Source organism: Esox lucius, chromosome 5 (assembly GCF_011004845.1).
Source record: "Esox lucius isolate fEsoLuc1 chromosome 5, fEsoLuc1.pri, whole genome shotgun sequence".
NCBI lineage: Eukaryota > Metazoa > Chordata > Actinopteri > Esociformes > Esocidae > Esox > Esox lucius.
In genome coordinates, this window is record NC_047573.1 from 36,570,388 (window position 1) to 36,591,186 (window position 20,799).

Consider the following 20,799-nt stretch of genomic DNA (forward strand, 5'->3'; position numbering starts at 1 on the left):
CAAGGCATTTTCGCCCACAGGACTGCCGCATTCTGGATGTTTTTCCATTTTCACACCATTCTTTGTAAACCCTAGAAATGGTTGTGCGTGAAAATCCCAGTAACTGAACAGATTGTGAAATACTCAGACCGGCCCGTCTGGCACCAACAACCATGCCACGCTCAAAATTGCTTAAATTACCTTTCTTTCCCATTCTGACATTCAGCTTGGAGTTCAGGAGATTGTCTTGACCAGGACCACATCCCTAAATGCATTGAAGCAACTGCCATGTGATTGGTTGTGTCATGGTGCGGTGAGCAGCAGCGCCACCGTGCCATGTTTTCACAAGTTCCCATATCTCACGAACACATCCCGGACTGTCACATGTTTCCAATCTTCCACACCAGGTCCCAATCTAGCTCGTTTGTATGTGTATATATGTTTCCCCTCTGCTCCCCACATTGTGGATCATTGTTGCTGTCGCTGTCATTGTTGCTGTTTGTTAGTTAATTGGTGAGTGTTGTTTAATGTACTGTTTGAATGTTTATTGCTAAGACGCATGTTGCGCACTTTTATTTCATTCAGTCATTAGTATTGTTTTCCGTTCGTGTTTGGTTTGTTTGTTGAGTATTAAACCCACAAACGAGATTACTGCCTGCGCCTGGTTCCTAACCAACACTACACCACGACAAGTTGTTACAGAATGATCCACCGCAACTGGAGCCAGCAGGCAGCCCCTCCAGAGAGGGTGTATACGTGGAGGGGCGATTGGGGGTCTGACTCCCTCTCATCGGACGATGATGAAGCGGTCTATGAGAGAGTGGAGGAGGATCCCCTTGGGGAGCAGTGCTGGGGGTTGCCCCAAGATGGGTTCGGGGTGCCGCTGTGGGGCATGGACCAGTATGGAGTGGTCAAGCCCCTCACCAAAGAACAAGGGGAGCTGGTGAAGGGTCTCCTGCAGGACATGCAGGAGGCAGGAAGGACAGGACGTAGGCGAGGCCGGAGGAAGAAGAGGGCGACGTGCCCAACGCCCGGTCCGAGGTCCCCCCAGGAAAATTTTAGGGGGGGGCTGAGAGGGTGCCCGAGGGAAGTCCCGACGGCGCCCCCTCTATGTCCGGTGCCTCCTCGACCCCGTGCAGGCTGGCCAGGCTGTAGGCTGGCAATTAGGCGCACACCGCTTCCTGCTCCGCGGCCTTCCGCCGCCCCTGTCCCTGCGCCACGGCGCCGATTGCCCCCTGCTGCATCGGAGCAGCAGCCAGCGCCTCCTACCTGCCAGCAGCGGCAGTCAGCGCCCCCTGCTGCATTGGAGCAGCAGCCAGCGCCTCCTACCTGCCAGCAGCGGCAGTCAGCGCCCCCTGCTGCATTGGAGCAGCAGCCAGCGCCTCCTACCTGCCAGCAGCGGCAGTCAGCGCCCCCTGCTGCATTGGAGCAGCAGCCAGCGCCTCCTTCCTGCCAGTGGCAGCAGCCTGCACCGCCTGAGGCCGAGGAGGAGTGGCCTGCACCGCCTGAGGCCGAGGAGGAGTGGCCTGCACCGCCTGAGGCCGAGGAGGAGTGGCCTGCACCGCCTGAGGCCGAGGAGGAGTGGCCTGCACCGCCTGAGGCCGAGGAGGAGTGGCCTGCACCGCCTGAGGCCGAGGAGGAGTGGCCTGCACCGCCTGAGGCCGAGGAGGAGTGGCCTGCACCGCCTGAGGCCGAGGAGGAGTGGCCTGCACCGCCTGAGCTTGACGGGGTTTGGCTGCCACCGCCCCTTCCTGTCCCGGCCGCCCCGGCGCCCCTTCCTGTCCCGGCCGCCCCGGCGCCCCTTCCTGTCCCGGCCGCCCCGGCGCCCCTTCCTGTCCCGGCCGCCCCGGCGCCCCTTCCTGTCCCGGCCGCCCCGGCGCCCCTTCCTGTCCCGGCCGCCCCGGCGCCCCTTCCTGTCCCGGCCGCCCCGGCGCCCCTTCCTGTCCCGGCCGCCCCGGCGCCCCTTCCTGTCCCGGCCGCCCCGGCGCCCCTTCCTGTCCCGGCAGCCCCGGTCCCTCCTTCGGCTCTTCCGGCTACCGACCCTCCTTCGGCTCTTCCGGCTACCGACCCTCCTTCGGCTCTTCCGGCTACCGACCCTCCTTCGGCTCTTCCGGCTACCGACCCTCCTTCGGCTCTTCCGGCTACCGACCCTCCTTCGGCTCTTCCGGCTACCGACCCTCCTTCGGCTCTTCCGGCTACCGACCCTCCTTCGGCTCTTCCGGCTACCGACCCTCCGTCGGCTCTCCCGGCCTCTGACCCTCCGCCGGCTACCGACCCTCCGTCGGCTCTCCCGGCCTCTGACCCTCCGCCGGCTACCGACCCTCCGTCGGCTCTCCCGGCCCCTGACCCTCCGCCGGCTCCTGATCTTCGGCCGGTTCTGCCTCCCCGGCCTGTCCCGACGGCTCCGCCACCCTGGTTAGTCGCGGCTGTTCCGCCCCCTCGGCGGGTTTGTGCCGATGGGGGTACTGTGCTGCCCCGCCCCCCCTCCCTTGGGCTGGGGTTCGTCTTGGCCCGTCCGGTGGCCGGGCCTTTGGGGGGGGGGTACTGTCATGGTGCGGTGAGCAGCAGCGCCACCGTGCCATGTTTTCACAAGTTCCCATATCTCACGAACACATCCCGGACTGTCACATGTTTCCAATCTTCCACACCAGGTCCCAATCTAGCTCGTTTGTATGTGTATATATGTTTCCCCTCTGCTCCCCACATTGTGGATCATTGTTGCTGTCGCTGTCATTGTTGCTGTTTGTTAGTTAATCGGTGAGTGTTGTTTAATGTACTGTTTGAATGTTTATTGCTAAGACGCATGTTGCGCACTTTTATTTCATTCAGTCATTAGTATTGTTTTCCGTTCGTGTTTGGTTTGTTTGTTGAGTATTAAACCCACAAACGAGATTACTGCCTGCGCCTGGTTCCTAACCAACACTACACCACGACAAGTTGTTACAGGTTGATTAGATAATTGCATTAATGAGAAATTGAACAGGTGTTCCTAATAATCCTTTAGGTGAGTATATATACCTGCTAATGCACCATTATATTTACTTACTCTCAGTTTTCCTATTTTGACCCATCTTTAAATAAAACTGGTTGGCGGTTGCCTGTTCAGTGGTCCCTGGTAAAACTGCAGCGAATTGATCTGCAAAAGGCTTCTCAATCTAATTCTGTGGTTCCCTATGTTTCACATTGGCGGGTACAATGTAACACATGAAATGTTTATATTCTGTACTTCAAATCATAGGCATGATACATGGCATTGGTTTACTCACCAATGAGACCGGAATAGGCCAACAGACAGTCAGCATAGTTTTCCCTCAGACAGCCTGAGATGGAACGAGTCTCTGGTTGGCAATTGGTGAAGAAGTCTGCAAGCCGCGATCTGAAACAAATATTAAACCATTTAGGTCATCTTAATTTGATACTACAAGGAAGAATATGTATTAAACAATTTGGGAGTACATGGACTTGGCTGTTTAAGAAATTTGCAAAATAATACATTTTCAAAGAAATGTTTGTGTTCCAACTACATTCACAAATACATGGTTAATTTTTGTGTGTATAAACATAACTAATATAGTAAATGGATCTTCACATAAGATCTGTAAATAACATCTTTGATTTTTTTAATGTTCATTTCAACGGACTACAATGGTAATTACTCTCAGACGGAAGAAGTCTCTCCCTCTCTCAGAATGTGTGCGGCAATAGCTAACGCAGTGCAATGTTTTGGTTTTTAAGTTGCGCCTTCTCAGGAATGATGGGAGGGGGCGCTTCGCATATTCGTCCCACTGACCGCAATCTGGAAGCATACCAATCCAACAGCTCATCACGCTAGACCTCCCTTCTCGAACAATTGAGTCACTTCTGCCTCCTCTGCCATGAGAGGGCATTGGAGGCACACCTAGCGGTTGTCATGGGGAAACAATTGGGGTTTCAGTCCACCCATACTGTTCTCCCCACAGGCGGTTGCCACCACTGCTATAAATACCAGCCCTAGCTGTGCCGCTAACTAAAGTTTAAGCATTCCCTCCCTTTGGAGTTTGGTCTGCTTCAGCATGAGCCACCCGTTCCCCCCCAAAATGAAACTAATGCAGTGGTGAATTGGGCCTCTGCAAAACATTTTGGGGTTCTACCATCTTGATAACACCACACATGCTCTCGGCTTAGGGGAGGTTCCCTCTATTGTACAGGATGCCTTGGCCATGTTCAGTGTTCCGGCTTAGTACTGTATAAGTGATCTTGCATGATCTCAACACTGTGTTGTTTTAAAGAGCATCAAAATGACTACAGGTGCCAACTAACTGCTCTATGATCATACAAAATAATACAGCAGTCAGTCAACATTTTCCCAAGAGACATTGTGGTTTTTATCCTTTTGTATATGGCCACTCCTTTCACAAACAAACTTGTCCCTCCCACTTATTACCATCTCAATAACTTGAGGGTGAATTGGAGAGGGGGATGTACAATGATGTTTAAAAAAGAACTTTGTTCGCAATCTAAGTCCTATTTCACAAAGCAAAGTGATAAGCAAGTGAGCCCTCACCTGCAGATATAGTTAGTCTTGCATGTTGATTGAAGAGACAAACAGTTGGGCCTGTCCCTGTCCTCATATGAGCATACGGGCACAATGGTTTGCCGTCGGCGCTCTGTGCATGCCGACTGGTCGCCGGCTGTACAGGAACAGAACAGCATGCCATAGCTGTGCTTCGTCGGTACCTTGATAATAAACAACAATACATTTCTATCAATAAGAATGTTCTGCTTTACAGGGACAATGTAATGAAACTGTAGGAATTGAACACAAAAAATATATACAGAATGTAGCACAAGTATACACTCACCTAAAGTATTATTAGCAACACCTAATAATCTTTGCTTAGGGTTCCTGGTTGATAGCTATAGAGAGAGAGTCTTTTGCTTCTTTGCAGTTTACTCAGTTTATGTTGTACAGTAGACAAAGGAAGCATTGGCACTTTGACATCCCGGTCTCTAGCTGCTCCCAATTGCGTACTACATGCTAGGTATTTCATCCAAATTTCAAATCGCATACTACAAGTACATACTTTGCGGATGATGAAGTACATAATGATTAGTGTATAGTAAGCTAATATGCCAGTATAGGGACCGATTGGGACACACTAACTTGTCATAAAATTGCATTATGTAATTTTGTCACGCATTAACATCACGGCAAGTTTGAAATTTTAGCTGTACACCACTGAGCATTGTGTTAAACTGACTAACATTTCATATGAAGGTTCCTTCCATCACAAATAGCTCGGTCTCGATTTCTGTTGAGACATTCAGATGGTAGAGTCAGAATTTGGCGTAAACAGAATGAGAACATGGATCCATCATGCCTTGTTACCACTGTGCAGGCTGGTGGTGGTGGTGTAATGATGTGGGGGATGTTTTCTTGGCACACTTTAGGCCCCTTAGTGCCAATTGGGCATTGTTTAAATGCCACGGCCTACCTGAGCATTGTTTCTGACCATGTCCATCCCTTTATGACCACCATGTACCCATCCTCTGATGGCTACTTCCAGCAGAATAATGCACCATGTCACAAAGCTCGAATAATTTCAAATTGGTTTCTTGAACATGACAATGAGTTCACTGTACTGAAATGGCCCCCACAGTCACCAGATCTCAACCCAATAGAGCATCTTTGGGATGTGGTGGAACGGGAGCTTCGTACCCTGGATGTGCATCCCACAAATCTCCATCAACTGCAAGATGCTATCCTATCAATATGGGCCAACATTTTTAAAGAAAGCTTTCAGCACCTTGTTGAATCAATGCCATGTAGAATTAAGGCAGTTTTGAAGGCTAAAGGGGGTCAAACACAGTATTAGTATGGTGTTCCTAATAATCCTTTAGTTGAGTGTATGTAGTATATGTAACTAAGGCCACATTGAGGTATTTCTGACGGAAGAAATATGGGCTGCATATGCATAACTATGATAACAATTTAAAGACAACATTTGTGACATAGCGGAGTCATTTTCAAAACAAAGCTGAGGAAGTCCTGGACTGAGAAAATCCAAACCTAGACCACAGCAGAAATACAGTAGGTCTGGGCAGGATTTCAATGTAGATTTTCTGACATTTGTAAAGGTGAACAAAAAGTCTGTCAATAATTGTGCTTATGTTTAGCTAAAGCAAGAAGTGGATATGGCAGTGACGCCACCTGTTTTGCAATTTCTGTTCTCCCTCCCAACTAATATTGCAAGAATGTGGGAAGGATTCTTTTAAATAAATTAGACACATACCGAAGCAATTAAGGATAGGTGCCTTGCTCAAGGGCACAAAGCAAATTGGTTTACCTTTTTGGGTCATGGATTTCAATTGGATTTCTGTGCATATTTTGACTAAGGAGCATTCTTTGATTACCATATTCCTTATAGCTTGCTTTATAACAGCTTGATAACGCGTATGCCAAAATACAGAAGAAAAGCTTGTCACCTTGTCAAAGAACTGTCGAAGGGCCTTGTGGCACTTCCGTTTGTTGCACACCTCTGAAGTGGACACCCGGCTGGTGCAAGGGCTGATGTAAGCCGACCTGTATTTCTTACACGTGTCGTTCAGGTTGCAGGCTTTAGCCGCATTCAGGCAGTTGTTCTCCTTTGTTGACGCAGGCTCATCTGAGAGAGAGGAAGAGAATGACACATTAAGTTGAGGAAAAAGTGACAAGGTGAGTGGATGAGAAAACAAACATTTCAGGTAGTAGAGTGAACATAAGCGAAGATGGCTGTGATTCAGTTAAAGCTTATTTGAGAATATGCCCTTTCAGAGCAATTTTCCTAATGTCGGTTACAAAAAGAATACAGTTCACATACACTGTGTGCATGTCAACAACCTATGTACGCCTGTGTGTCTAAGTAGGTTTAAGACAGACATAACACAAACTGTAGATGAAACTAAGATGAAAAGTTTTGTTGGATCTAGCATACCTAATGGAGATAAAGTATGTCTGTGAGTCTCTTCAAATGTTAAAGACTCCACTGCACAAATAAAGGGATTGACAGTAACCTTTTTTCCGTTAAATTCCTCTCTATCTTGTTGAATGCACTTGCATGCAAAGAATTATATAATAGCCAAGTTAGAAAAGCTAACAGCTGTTCTAAAGCACAAACGCACAACTTTCTGGGATACTGCACTTAGCATTATTTCGGAGTTGCTATTATAAACTGTTTACCCACTTAACGATAGCAGTTAAAAGTGATGTCATGTCATACCTTTGGTACACATTCTCATACAGCACTGGTTTCAGCGAATTGGCAGTCAGGATTTGAACCACCCAGTTATAAACATGGTCGTTGATCTACTTTAGTTGTTTTGGATACTAAGATACTTCCAAACGTTATTGGTATTAATATTCTAATGAATATTCCATTCAAGCTATATTTATATCAAGATTGTTTTATTTATATGAAAATATTTAAAAGTGGTTAATTAATATAATACAAATACCTCCCATCGTTGTGCATGCATAAGTATAGCTTATTTTTGTGTTTATACTTATCTTGGTAACCACAGAAAAGTCTTACATAAATAGTCAGATAAATATAGTCTTATTTAATTCTGCAGTCAATACAGTTTCTCTATGTTGAAAATGTTTACTCGATTTTCCAAAACAGTCAACAACCTGTGGTAGGAAATGTTTTTCAATATAGGTAGAAAATAAGACTGATAAGAATTACGAGCAAAGGGTGTTGGTAGTTTTAGAGTTGAGTCAGGGCCTTTGATACAATTTCATATGATCCGTCTTTACAGAGCCTTGATATCCTTGGCTTGCACTTATTAACTTTAGTTAAAACAAAAGGTTTTCCATGGTTTCAAGTACAGAGGTTGAGATGTCAATTGAAAATGTTTTTATACACTATCCATTCACGTGTTTGTAGATAGGCGCTTGAGGTTACGGTCTTGATGGAAGATACATTTGCAGCCACATGCCTAAATTATTTTGGTACCGCTTAGGTTCTTGCTACCATTGACCTTAAGGGCATGTAGTCTATTATTATTGAAATATAGCCTGTGTGTCTATGTATGTCAATTACATTATACTTGACCCACAACAATTGAACAAATAACCAAAACTCAACAAAAAGCTCCAGTGAGAATGGGTAACTAGCAATAATCTGGTTATATATGTTAAAATATTATTGAAAAGCAATATATTTGACACAAACACACACTCAACCCTAAACTGTATTGTTGAATAATTTGGTGATCAAACAAGTGGAGGAACCTATACTGCTAGGTATTACTCTAGAAAGCAGGTCAACATGATTAACATAGAGATAGTTGTTGCTAAGATGGGAAGAGGACTATCAGTGCTTAGGTTGTGCTCAGATGTTTAGAAAATCACATTTAACACAATTATTTCTACCCTTGCTGTGTTGCACCAGGACTACTGCATATTAAATACACTCACCTAAAGGATTATTAGGAACATTGTCATGTTCAAGAAACCAATTTGAAATGATTCAAGCTTTGTGACATGGTGGCATTATCCTGCTGGATACCACCACCACCACCAACCTGCACAGTGGTAACAAGGCATGATGGATCCATGTTCTCATTCTGTTTACGCCAAATTCAGACTCTACCATCTGAATCTCTCAACAGAAATCGAGACTCATCAGACCAGGCAACATTCTTCCAGTCTTCAACTGTCCAATTTTGGTGAGCTCGTGCAAATTGTAGCCTCTTTTTCCTATTTGTAGTGTAGCTGAGTGGTACCCGGTGGGGTCTTCTGCTGTTGTAGCCCATCCGCCTCAAGGTTGTGTGTTGTGGCTTCACAAATGCTTGGCTGCATACTTCGGTTGTAACAATTGGTTATTTCAGTCAAAGTTGCTCTTCTATCAGCTTGAATCAGTCGGCCCATTCTCCTCTGACCTCTAGCATCAACAAGGCAATTTCGCCCATAGGACTGCCGCATACTGGATGTTTTTCCCTTTTCACACCATTCTTTGTAAACCCTAGAAATGGTTGTGCGTGAAAATCCCAGTAACTGAGCAGATTGTGAAATACTCAGACCGGCCCATCTGGCACCAACAACCATGCCACACTCAAAATTGCTTAAATCATCTTTCTTTCCCATTCTGATATTCAGTTCAGGAGATTGTCTTGACCAGGACCACACCCCTAAATGCATTGAAGCAACTGCCATGTAATTGGTTGATTAGATAATTGCATTAATGAGAAATTGAACAGGTGTTCCTAATAATCCTTTAGGTGAGTGTATATATATATATATATATATATATATATATATATATATATATATATATATATATATATATATATTATTAATATTTGCAAACTGCCCTAACAGAGCCATGGATGTTGCCTTCACTACTGCACACTACTATACTAGAGCAGTAGTTCTTAAAGTGGGGGTCACAAGATGTTTTCCAGAATAATAACATTTCAATTAAAAAGTGCTATTTTTAATTAACTAGAAAACTTATATAAAGTATATAAGTAGGAATACAACTAGAATTGTCTAAATATGTAAAATATTCATCTTTTTTAATGTATGTCGCTGTCACAGAACAAAAACTGATTGGTTGAATCTGTGCTGCAGGTTAACAGCAGCTTATCTATGAAGCCACACTTAAACAGTTCCTGCTGTGTGCACACATTTAGTTAGCTAGCAAATAAACATAGCCTACAACATAGGTCAGTGGCTTATCGGTAGCTCTACAAACGAGGAGACATTACATGACAACAGTCGGTCTCAAACAGCTGATAAAAGCATTCCTTCAGAAAAGCAATCAACTTCCAATGAAAATAAGCCTATGGGAAATGAGGAACGCAAAGGTAAGGCCCTCCAGCCATACAAGCATCCAAACATTAAAAATATCAAGAGGAATTCATAGTTTGGATTCACTTGCTTCACCATTAACAATGTGTATCATCCCCAATGCGTTCTTTGCTCAGAGTTCTTCCACATGAAGGTTTAAACCCAGTGAAACTAAAAAGACATTGGCAAACCAGGCATCCCTTTCCTGTCGATAAATTAAAGTTTTTTTGCCGAAAGGAGGCAGAGCTCCATGCTATTAAATTAGTAAACTCCATTAAACCTCTGCCAAGAGATGGGCTAGGAATATGAAGCCCTGCTGTTCCATACCGAGATCAAATGGCTTTCGCAGGGAAAAATAATCAACTACAAGGCAGAAAAAAGTCTGAGAGACCGGCCCGGCTGTGCAAGCTAAAGGTGGCATTGTTGTAATGTTTACCAAGCTGGAATAATTTGTGGAGAACAATGAACTGGATCTCAGTTACATGACATAAATGATCACTTCACATCTTCAAGGCCTTTTGGATCGCTTAATGAAGTACTACTCAAATGAGACAACTCCAAAATGATATGGCTGGATACGACAACTGTTCACGGCAACTGGGGATCACACGCTGATGGAGCTCTCCAGTGATCGGACCTTAAAGGCAATGTTTGCCACAACAACACGTGCTGAATTATGGATTTCAGTTGCAGAGGAATCCCCATGACTATCCAAACCAAAGCAACGACGGATGTACTGATTCCATTTGGATCAACCTACTTATGTGAGGCAATATTTGCCACAATGACATATATTTAAAACAAATACACATCTCGATGATCCAAAAAGCAGGCCCACTCATCTTATTCAATGATTAAGATGCTTAGACGTCACATACCAATTAATAAACATGCCTGAGATAACATTTATTTAATATGTAATAGTTGATAAGGGTTATTTTATTAGTTATATTAATATGATCTTAATATGATCAAAACGTGTCTGCATCTGTGTCACGTAGTGTGAGGCTGTATGTTATGTGCGCATGCGTGTAGTACAGGAATGCCTTGTAAGAATGCTGTTCATGAGGATAGCTCAGCTTTCAACGCCCTTGTCAGGAAGTTAGGAAACATGGAGCAAAATCCATACATACAAAGTAGATATTTGACTTCCTAAAGGCCTTCCAGACCTGAGACGTGAACTGAGGGCCCCGGTCAGAAACAATGTCCTCCGGCACCCCGTAGTGCCGGAAGACATGGGTGAACAGTGCCTCCGCGGTCTACAGAGCCGTCGGGAGACCGGGGAGGGGAAGGAACCGGCAGGCCTTTGAAAACCGGTCCACAATAACCAGGACTGTGGTATTGCCATGTGAGGGGGGAAGATTGGTTAGAAAATCAACGGACAAGTGAGACCATGGTCGTAGTGGAACGGGCAAAGGGAGTAACTTACCCGCTGGAAGGTGTCTAGGTGCCTTACACTGAGCGCACACCGAACAGGAGGACACATACGCCCTCACATCCTTGGACAGACCAGGCCACCAGTACTTATCAGTAAGGCAGCACATAGTACGGTCTATGCCCGGGTGACCCATAGAAGGGGACGTGTGGCCCCAGTAGATGAGACGGGCCCACACGTACTGACGCTCCGCAGGACACTGAGGAGGCTCAGGATCGCTCCGCAACGCCCGCTGAATGTCCGCGTCCACGTCCCACACAACCGGCGCCACAATGCACGAGGCGGGCAGAATCTGTGTTTCATCTATCCACCTCACACCCACGTCACACAACCGAGACACCGCGTCTGCCTTGGCATTTTTCGTACCCGGCACGTATTAAAGCGTGAAATCAAACCGGGAAAAAAACGCCCACCTGGCCTGACGAGGGTTCAGTCTCCTCGCTGCCCAGATGTACTCCAGGTTACGGTGGTTGGTCCAGACTACAAACGGGTGTCTCGCTCCCTCGAGCCAATGTCTCCAAACAGTCAAGGCGCAAAACAAACGAGAGACACATGCTCAGTACGCGTAGCGGAATACACGAGGATGTCATCGATATAAATCACCACTCCGCACCCCAGCATGTCCCTAAACACATCGTTCACAAAGGACTGAAACACTGCCGGGGCATTCATCAACCCATACGGCATCACCAGGTATTCGTAGTGCCCCGTGGTGGTGCTGAAGGGCGTCAACCACTCGTCTCCCTCTCGGATTCTCACTAAATTGTACACGTTCCTGAGGTCCAGTTTCGTGAAGAAGCACGCCCCATGCATTGACTCAATGTATTGGGAAATCAGGGGGATGGGATATGAATACCGGACTGTCAGTTTATTTAACGCCCTGTAGTCAATGCATGGACGCAAACCCCCATCCTTCTTCATCACGAAAAAAACTTGAGGAGGCGGGCAGGGTGGAACGGCCCCTGCCGCAGAGATTCGGCCACATATGTCTCCATCGCTGCTGTTTCTGCCTGCGACAGGGGATACACATTACAATAAGGCGGCACAGCATCTCCCTTTAGGTTTATAGCAAATTCCCCGGGCAGATGTGGTGGCAAACGACTAGCCATGGTCTTAGAAAAGACCAGCACTAAATCGGCATATTCCGAGGGAATGCGCACTGCGGAGACATTGTCTGGACTTTCCACCGAGGTCACACCAATGGAAACACATAGACACCTCTCCTGACACCCCTGAGACCCCCCTGTCAACACTCTCTGCAACCAGGAAATAGTTGGGTTCTGTCAAGACAGCCACGGAAGACCCAGCACCACAGGGAAAGCAGGAGAGTGAATAAGATGAAACTCAATCTGTTCAGTATGGGCGTGCTGTACAGTCATAGTGAGGGGCACCGTGACGTTCTCAACTAGACCAGTACCCAGTGGTTTGCTGTCTAAGCCCGTAATGGACCTAGGTCTAGACAACGGCACCTGCTGTCCATAAAATTCCCAGCTGCGCCTGAGTCTACGAGCGCCTTACACTGAGAATTAGCAGGGAAATCAGGGAATGTGATTCGCAGAGAGACCCGACAGTGTGTGTGGTCTACTCACCTGACTCGGTGTAAGGGTGTCAGGCTTCCTCCGCTCAACCCTTTTCTGCTGGAAACAGTAGGAGGCAGAGTGTCCCTTCCTCCCACATAAGGAACACTCCCTAGACCGCACCGTCTCCCTTTGTGCGGCGCTTCCCACTTCCATGGGTTCAGGTCTGACAACAGGGTGTCCCGGAGAGGGCAGATCATTCCCGGTGCGTCCGCGGGAATGATCTGGAAGGCCTATTCTAGACAGATTCACAACTGTTCCATATTCTTTACATTTCTTAACACTAGAACCGCCAGGTCTTTCTAACCCCCAGTATCCGCCAGAGCCGAATGCCATTTGGCATCATTAGCATACGAATCGTCCCTATTAGCATGGACATGCTCCTCCGCAGCATCACCATCCAGCCAGAGCATCAGTTCATCTACTGGGTCATCATCAAACTATATAGAATAATCTAAAATATTATGAATTACAGCATGTATTTGTTTTTAATGGTTAATGAATTTGAAGAATACAAGAATGTTTCTACTGAAGGTCTCATCATTTGAAAAAAAAAAAACGACGTTTTCACAAACGTCAGGCTGTCAGAGGTGTGTGGCCTCCTGGCCCTCGCCACATCAACCTGCTGGACCTGGACACGGTCTTATTGGTGCTGACACACTTCTCGGACCTAGTCAAGGGCCTCAATGTCCTGATTTGCTCAGACAACTGGGCCACTGTCGCTTAGATCAATCGCCAAGCAGGGATCAGGTCTCCTGCTCTCCACCGGTTGGCAACACATCTTTGGCTATGGGCGCATGCCCACCTCCGCTCCCTGAATGCGACTCACATTCCGGGCCGTCTGAATGTGGGCGCGTACATGAGGTCTTGGGGTGGCCTTCATCATGACGAGTGGCGTCTCCACCCAGACATCGTGTCCCTCATCTGGCAGAGGTTTGGGGAAGCCCAGGTGGACCTCTTCACATCCAGACAGAACAAAGATTGTCGCCTGTGGTTCTCCCTGTCCCAGATGGATCGCCCCCCCTCTGGGGGTGGACACGTTCATGCACCACCCTTGGCCTCGGGTCCTCCTTTACGCATTTCCCCTGCCGCACTGCATAGCACGTCTGCTGGCTCGGATCAAGGCGGAAGGGCGCACAATCGCCCTGCGGCTATCTGGTACCCAGAGATGATCCAGTTGCTGGCGGACCGCCCGTGGTCAGACAGGATGCACTGTCCCAAGCAGAGGGCTTGATTCTACACCCACCATCGCTGTCAGGAACTCTCAGGGACTGGCTCCTGAGCAGGACAGGCTTTTGAATAGAGGTCTGTCCGCTGCAGTCATCCGCACCGACCAGGGTGCTAGGGCAGTGTCTACGTACAAATTGTATTCCTCTCGCTGGAATATGTTTGTGTCGTGGTGCATGCAGAGGTCCTCGGAGATTCTGTCATTTCTGCAGTATTTCTTTGATATGGAAAGGTCTCCTTCGACCATCCGTGGATACGCATTGGCCATCTCTGCGTTTCAAGGTTTTTAGCCACAGTTTCTGCAGTTTCCTTTTGGGTATGCGCCGTCTGCACTCGATGACCAGGCTGGGCGCTCCGCAATTGGACCTTGCTAAGGTGCTGGGTGCTCTCTGTGAGCTTCCATTTGAGCCCTTGCAGCAGTGTTCTCTTAAGTTGCTCTCCCTTAAGCACTCTGCCTTGCTAATCATTTTGTGCTCTGCTAGGCGTGTGAGTGATCTCTGTGATCTCCCTCTGATCTAATTTTTTTCAGTGACGGCCCCTGACACTGCACGTGTAAACCACTATGAGCTAAGCCCTCTATGGGTTGGAGCTCCACAAAATATAATATCTAAGAGTTGAATGCTTTTGGGAGATGCTGTTAGACAAGGTGCAGCATCAGTCAGTTAACATTTTGAATTGTCTATTTAAATCGGAAATTCACGGCGGAAAATTACCTATATCAAAACACACTACAATAACTATTCCGTTTTTACAGCATGTAAAGGCATGTGTAGAATACTTGGATGTAAATATGGTAACATACAGTCAGTTTAAAAACTAAGTACTGTGAAAAAGCATGCCTTTTCTGAAAATGTATGTGTATTTTAGTTCTAAGCTTTTGTAAAATAACACGACACAGAGGAAGGGTGCTTTGCCATAAGTGCCAATTTCCTTCTGTTCTTATGTGAAACTGCACAAAGGACAATGATACTCCCATTACTGATAGGGCCCCATATATCCTGCGACAAGAACAGTGGACACTATACAAGAACATAGGGAGGTTGGAACATATATTTCACTTACAGTGGATATAAAAATTATACACGCCCCTGTGAAAATGCCAGTTTTTTGTGATGTAAAAGAATGAGACAAAGATAAATCATGTCAGAACTTTTTCCACTTTTAATGTGACCTATAATGTGAACAATTCAATTGAAAAACAAACTGAAATCTTCAAGGGGGAAAAATGAGGTGCACACCCTCTTATAACTGGGGCGGAGTTCAGAATTAACCAATGTGATTGTAATTCAATCGATCTGAACTCTTAAAGGAGTAAGTACAGACACAAAATGATCTTGGCTTAATTATTAGTTAATTTGCAAATATAGAGATGCGTCAAAGGATTACAGGATAATCATCTGAGGAGTCTCTGAAGTCGGTCTGTATTTATTACATTTAAAATGGGTGTGGTAAGTTGGTGCACAGCTGACCTAACTCAATAGAACACATTCCCTTTGTTCTATTACTACCTAGGCTTCACACAAGGGGCAGGTTGTCCTCCCCCACATAGGTAACATCTTCAACTCTGGGAGAAGACTCACAGCATCTGCACAAACAATAGATAGACTGATGGATTATACAGATAGGCAGGTTTACGAGCAACCCTTTAATCTGCTGATACCAGTCAGTAATGACCCTAAACACCAGATCCCCCTCTCCTACATTCCTTTTCCTATCCAAACATGGGGATTCAGTGCTTTTAACTAGTAACCCATTCATACATGTACAGGACCAAGTATACATCAGTTCAAGAAATTTCCATAACACCAATCACATTCAAAATCATGTTAAATAGAAGTCATTACACACCTGCCATCATTTAAAGTGACTCTGATTACTCACAAATAAAGTTCAGCTACTCTAGTAGGATATTTCTGATTTTTTTTTGTTGCAGCTCAGAGCAAAAGCCATGGTTCCGCAGAGCGCTTCCAAAGCATCAGATGGATCTCATTGTTGAAAGATATCAGTCAGGAGAAGGGTAGAAAATAATTTCCAAAGCATTAGATATACCATGGAACACAGTGAAGACAGTCATCATCAAGTGGAGAAAATATGGCACAAGAGACATTACCAAGAACTGGATGTCCCTCCAAAATGTACGAAAAGACAAGAAGAAAACTGTTCAGGGAGGCTTCCAAGAGGCCTACAGCAACCATAATTCCAGAAGGTATGTTTGGCGCAAAAACAACACTGCACAGCACCCAAAGAACACCATACCCAAAGTAAAGCATGGTGGTGGCAGCATCATGCTTTGGGGCTGTTTTTCTTCAGCTGGAACCGGGGCCTTAGTCAGGGTGGAGGGAATTATGAACAATTCCAAATACCAGGCAATTGTGGCACAAAACCGTCAGGCGTCGTTAGGAACCTGAAGATGAAGTTTACCTTTCAGCACAACAGCGACCCAAAGCACACATGCAAATCCACAAAAGCATGGCTTCACCAGAAGAAGATTCACGTTTTGGAATGGCCCAGCCAGAGCCCAGACCTGAATCCAATTGAACATCAGTGGGGTGATCTGAAGAGGGCTGTGCACAGATGTCCTCGCAATCTGACAGATTTGGAGCGCTTTTGCAAAGAAGAGTGAGCAAATATTGCCATGTCAAGATGTGCCATGCTAATAGACTCAAAAAGACAATAATAAAATCAAAAGGTGCTCCAACAAAGTCTTAGTTTAAGGGTGTGCACACTTATGCAACCAGGTTATTGTGAGTTTTCTATTTTTTACTTTTCCGCCTCAAAGATTTCAGTTTGTTTTTCAAATGAATTGTTCATGTTATAGGTCACATTAAAGGTGATTTTATCTTTTACATCACAAGAACCTGCCATTTTAACAGGGGTGTGTAGACTTTTTATATCCACTGTATATTGCATTGATCCTGAATGCGCAGAGATCAAAAGGGTGTGCACATTTATGCAACCAGGTTATTGTGAGTTTTCTATTTTTTATTCCCCCCCCCCCCCCCCAATTCAATTGAATTGTTCACGTTATAGGTCACATTAAAGTTTGACGATTAAAGTTAAAAGTTCTGATATGATTTATCTTCGTCTCATTCTTTTACCTGGCATTTTAACAGGGGTGTGTAGACCGTTTATATCCACTGTATATAATTGGCAGATGTCCAGACTGGAGGGGACAGTAGGATGTTTAGTATAAATATGCTGTATATGACAAAGATCAAAGACCAGAGTCAACCAAGAAATCCATAATGTTCCAGAGATTTATTATGGAGAATGTGAGCCCATCTGTCAGCTGAAGCTGATGCAAAAAAGAATTTGGCAACAGCACAATGATCCAAAATGCAAAAGCAAAGATAGGCTCAAAGAAGAAATTCCAAACGGCATTCCATAGCTTCCAGATATCTTTGTGTTTATATCAGGCCCACTCCTCCATACAGACCGTCTCCAGATCCTTCAGGGTTCAGGGCTGTCGCGGGGCAAAACAGACTTTCAGCTCCCTCCAAAGAATTTCTATTGGGTTCAGGTCTGGAGACTGGTTAGGCCACTCCAGGACTTTGAGATGCTTCTTACAGAGCCACTCCTTAGTTGCCCTGGCTGTGTGTTTCGGGGTGTTGTCCTGCCGGAAGACCCAGCCACAACCCATCCTCAACACTCTTACTGAGGGAAGGAGGTTGTTGGCCAAGATCTCCCCATCCACCCCCCGCCCCCTCAATACGGTGCATTCGTCCTGTCTCCTTTGCAGAAAAGCATCCACAAAGAATGATGTTTCCACCTCCATGCTTCACGATTGGGATGGTGTTCTTGGGGTTGTACTCATCCTTCTTATTCCTCCAAACACGGCAAGTGGAGTTTAGACTAAAAAGCTCTATTTTTGTCTCATCAGACCACATGAAATTCCTCCTCTGGATCATCCAGATGGTCATGGGCAAACTTCAGACGGGCCTGGACATGCGCTGGCTTGAGCAGGGGGGACCTTGCGTGTGCCGCAGGATTTTAATCCTTGATGGTGTAGTGTGTTACTAATGGTTTTATTTGAGACTGTGGTCCCAGCTCTCTTCAGGTCATTGATCAGGTCCTGCCGTGTAGTTCTGGGCTGATCCCTCACCTTCCTCATGATCACTGATGCCCCACGAGGTGAGATATTGCATGGAGCCCCAGACTGAGGGAGATTGACCGTCATCTTGAACTTCTTCCATTTTCTAATAATTGCGCCAACAGTTTTTGCATTTTCACCAAGCTGCTTGCCTATTGTCCTGTAGCCCAATCCCAGCCTTGTGCAGGTCTTTTATCCCTGATGTCCTTACACAGCTCTCTGGTCTTGGCCATTGTGGAGAGGTTGGAGTCTGTTTGATTGTGTGGACAGGTGTCTTTTATACAGGTAACGAGTTCAAACAGGAGCAGTTAATACAGGTAATGAGTGGAGAACAGGAGGGCTTCTTAAAGAAAAACAGATCTGTGAGAGCCGGAATTCTTACTGGTTGGTAGGGGATCAAATACTTATATCTTGCAATAAAATGCAAATTAATTACTTAAAAATCATACAATGTGATTTTCTGGATTTTGTTTTTAGATTCCGTCCCTCACAGTTGAATAGTACCTATGATAAAATGTACAGACCTATGTTTGTAAGTAGGAAAACCTGCAAAATTGGCAGTGTATCAAATACTTGTTCTCCCCACTGTATATCAATTCATTGTAGCTGCTTGCATTAGGTAATTGGGACCAATTAACACAGATATCTTTCTTAGGCTTTAGTTAGAATTTTTGTTGTGTGTGGGTTGTTAATTATAAAAAATTTCGCTGGAGGTTGTCTTGAAACCATAATTTATCATTATCAGGTTCAGTATATGCTACAGTTGTGCTCATAGGTTTGCATACACTGGCAGAAATTGTGGCATAGAATCTGAAAATATGACTGATCATACAAAAAAACTGCCCTTGTTACAGACACACACAGGTGAAAATGGCAATTAAAGATGAATTTCCCACACCTGTAGCTTTTTAAATTGCAATTAGATGGCTAGATACTGAGGCATGGGGAGTAGGAAATAACTGTCAAAAGACTTAACAAGGGATAACAAGGGAATGGAAATTTTATAAAAATGGAAAATGATATAAAAGATATCCAAAGCCTTGCAAATGCCAGTCAGTACAGTTCAATAATTTATTAAGAGGTGTAATATTCAGGGATCTCTTGATACGAAGCCAAGGTCTGGTAGTCCAAGAAGGATTTCAGCCAAAATTGCCAGAATAATTGTTCAGGATACAAAGAATATCCCACAGGTGACCTCAGGAGAAATACAGGCTGCTCTGGAAAAAGATGCTGTGGTTGTTTCAAGGATTACAATATGACGATACTTGAAAAAAAATGAACTGCATGGTCGGGTTGCCAGAAAGAAGCCTTTACTGTACCAATGCCACAAAAATGCTTGGTTACAATTTGCCCGACAACACCTTGACACGCCTCGCAGCTTCTGGCACACTGTAATTTGGAGTGAAGAGACCAAAATGTAGCTATATGGTCACAACCATAAGCGCTATTTTTGGAGTGGGGCCAACAAGGCCTATAGTGAACAGAATACCATCCCCACTGTGAAGCATGGTGGTGGCTCACTGATGTTTTTGGGGTGTGTGAGCTCTAAAGGCACAGGGAATCTTGTGAAAATTGATGGCATGATGAATGCAACATGTTATCAGAAAAATACTAGCAAACAATTTGCATTCTTCTGCACAAAAGCTGAACATTCCTCTCTTGGACATTCCTGCACTACAATGACCCTAAGTACAAGGCCAAGTTGACCCTCCAGTGGTTACAGCAGAAAAAGGTGAAGGTTCTGGAGTGGCCATCACAGTCCTTAATATCATCGAGCCACTCTGGGGAGATCTCTAACGTGTGGTTCATCCAAGACGACCAAAGACTTTGCATGACCTGGACGCATTTTGCCAAGATGAATGGGCAGCTATACCACAAGAATTCGGGGCCTCGTAGACAAATATTACAAAAGTCTGCACACTGTCATTGATGCAAAAGGGGGCAATACACAGTATTAAAACTAAGGGTATGGAGACTTTTGAACAGGCGTCAGTAAAAAAAATTCTTTGTTGCCATGTTTTGTTTTATGATTGTGCCATTCTGTTATGACCTTGAATGTGAATCCCATTTGCCAGCTCACTCATGTTTTCTTTACAAATGGTACACATATTACCAATTCTCCAAGTGTATGCAAACTTTCGAGCACAACTGTATTTTATGTTAGTGTTTCGAAACATAATTCAGAAGAACTGATGTGAAGACAGGTGTCCAATCCTGTCACGGTTTCTCGCATTTGCCTATTCTCAGGTCCAGAGCTGTACAGCATGTTATGTGTTAACACTTTCCGACAGAGGAAATACTATTATTAATGGTTCTGTGGCAGCAAATATCCAGAGATTGCAGTCTATCCTTTTGACGGCTTTCAAGGATGCAATCATGCACATTAGTTTTTTCAGTAAACTGTGTGAGATCCACTGTTGTAAACATCCAAAAGTGTATCCTGTTTTGATAATGGCAATTTCTCAAAATCACCTTGTGGATCTTTCTGGTGGTTAATGCCTACATGACTAGTTGAAAATCATAATTTTAATCTAGTTAAATTGCTTTCACATCTGTTTCATTTAAATCAAACCCGAGAGAGTTTGGATAGGTGAGAATGCAAAAATCACATCTGTTTGCAAACCAAATAATGACACCCTGATTGTTTGAATGAGGTTGTCTTTGGCACTTCCAATAAGCA

General features: G+C 45.2%; 1 protein-coding gene across 1 annotated transcript in view; it reads right to left on the bottom strand.

Annotated features, from left to right (window-relative positions):
- gfra1b (gdnf family receptor alpha 1b) overlaps positions 1 to 20,799 on the bottom strand; it is a 196,844-nt gene that overhangs the window by 96,189 nt on the left and 79,856 nt on the right. The window contains exons 5-7 of the mRNA XM_020044777.2: positions 6,445 to 6,623; positions 4,523 to 4,695; positions 3,246 to 3,355 (exon numbers count right to left, since the gene is read on the bottom strand). Of these exons, the coding sequence (XP_019900336.2) occupies positions 3,246 to 3,355; positions 4,523 to 4,695; positions 6,445 to 6,623 (462 nt within the window). The remainder of the gene's footprint in view (positions 1 to 3,245; positions 3,356 to 4,522; positions 4,696 to 6,444; positions 6,624 to 20,799) is intronic.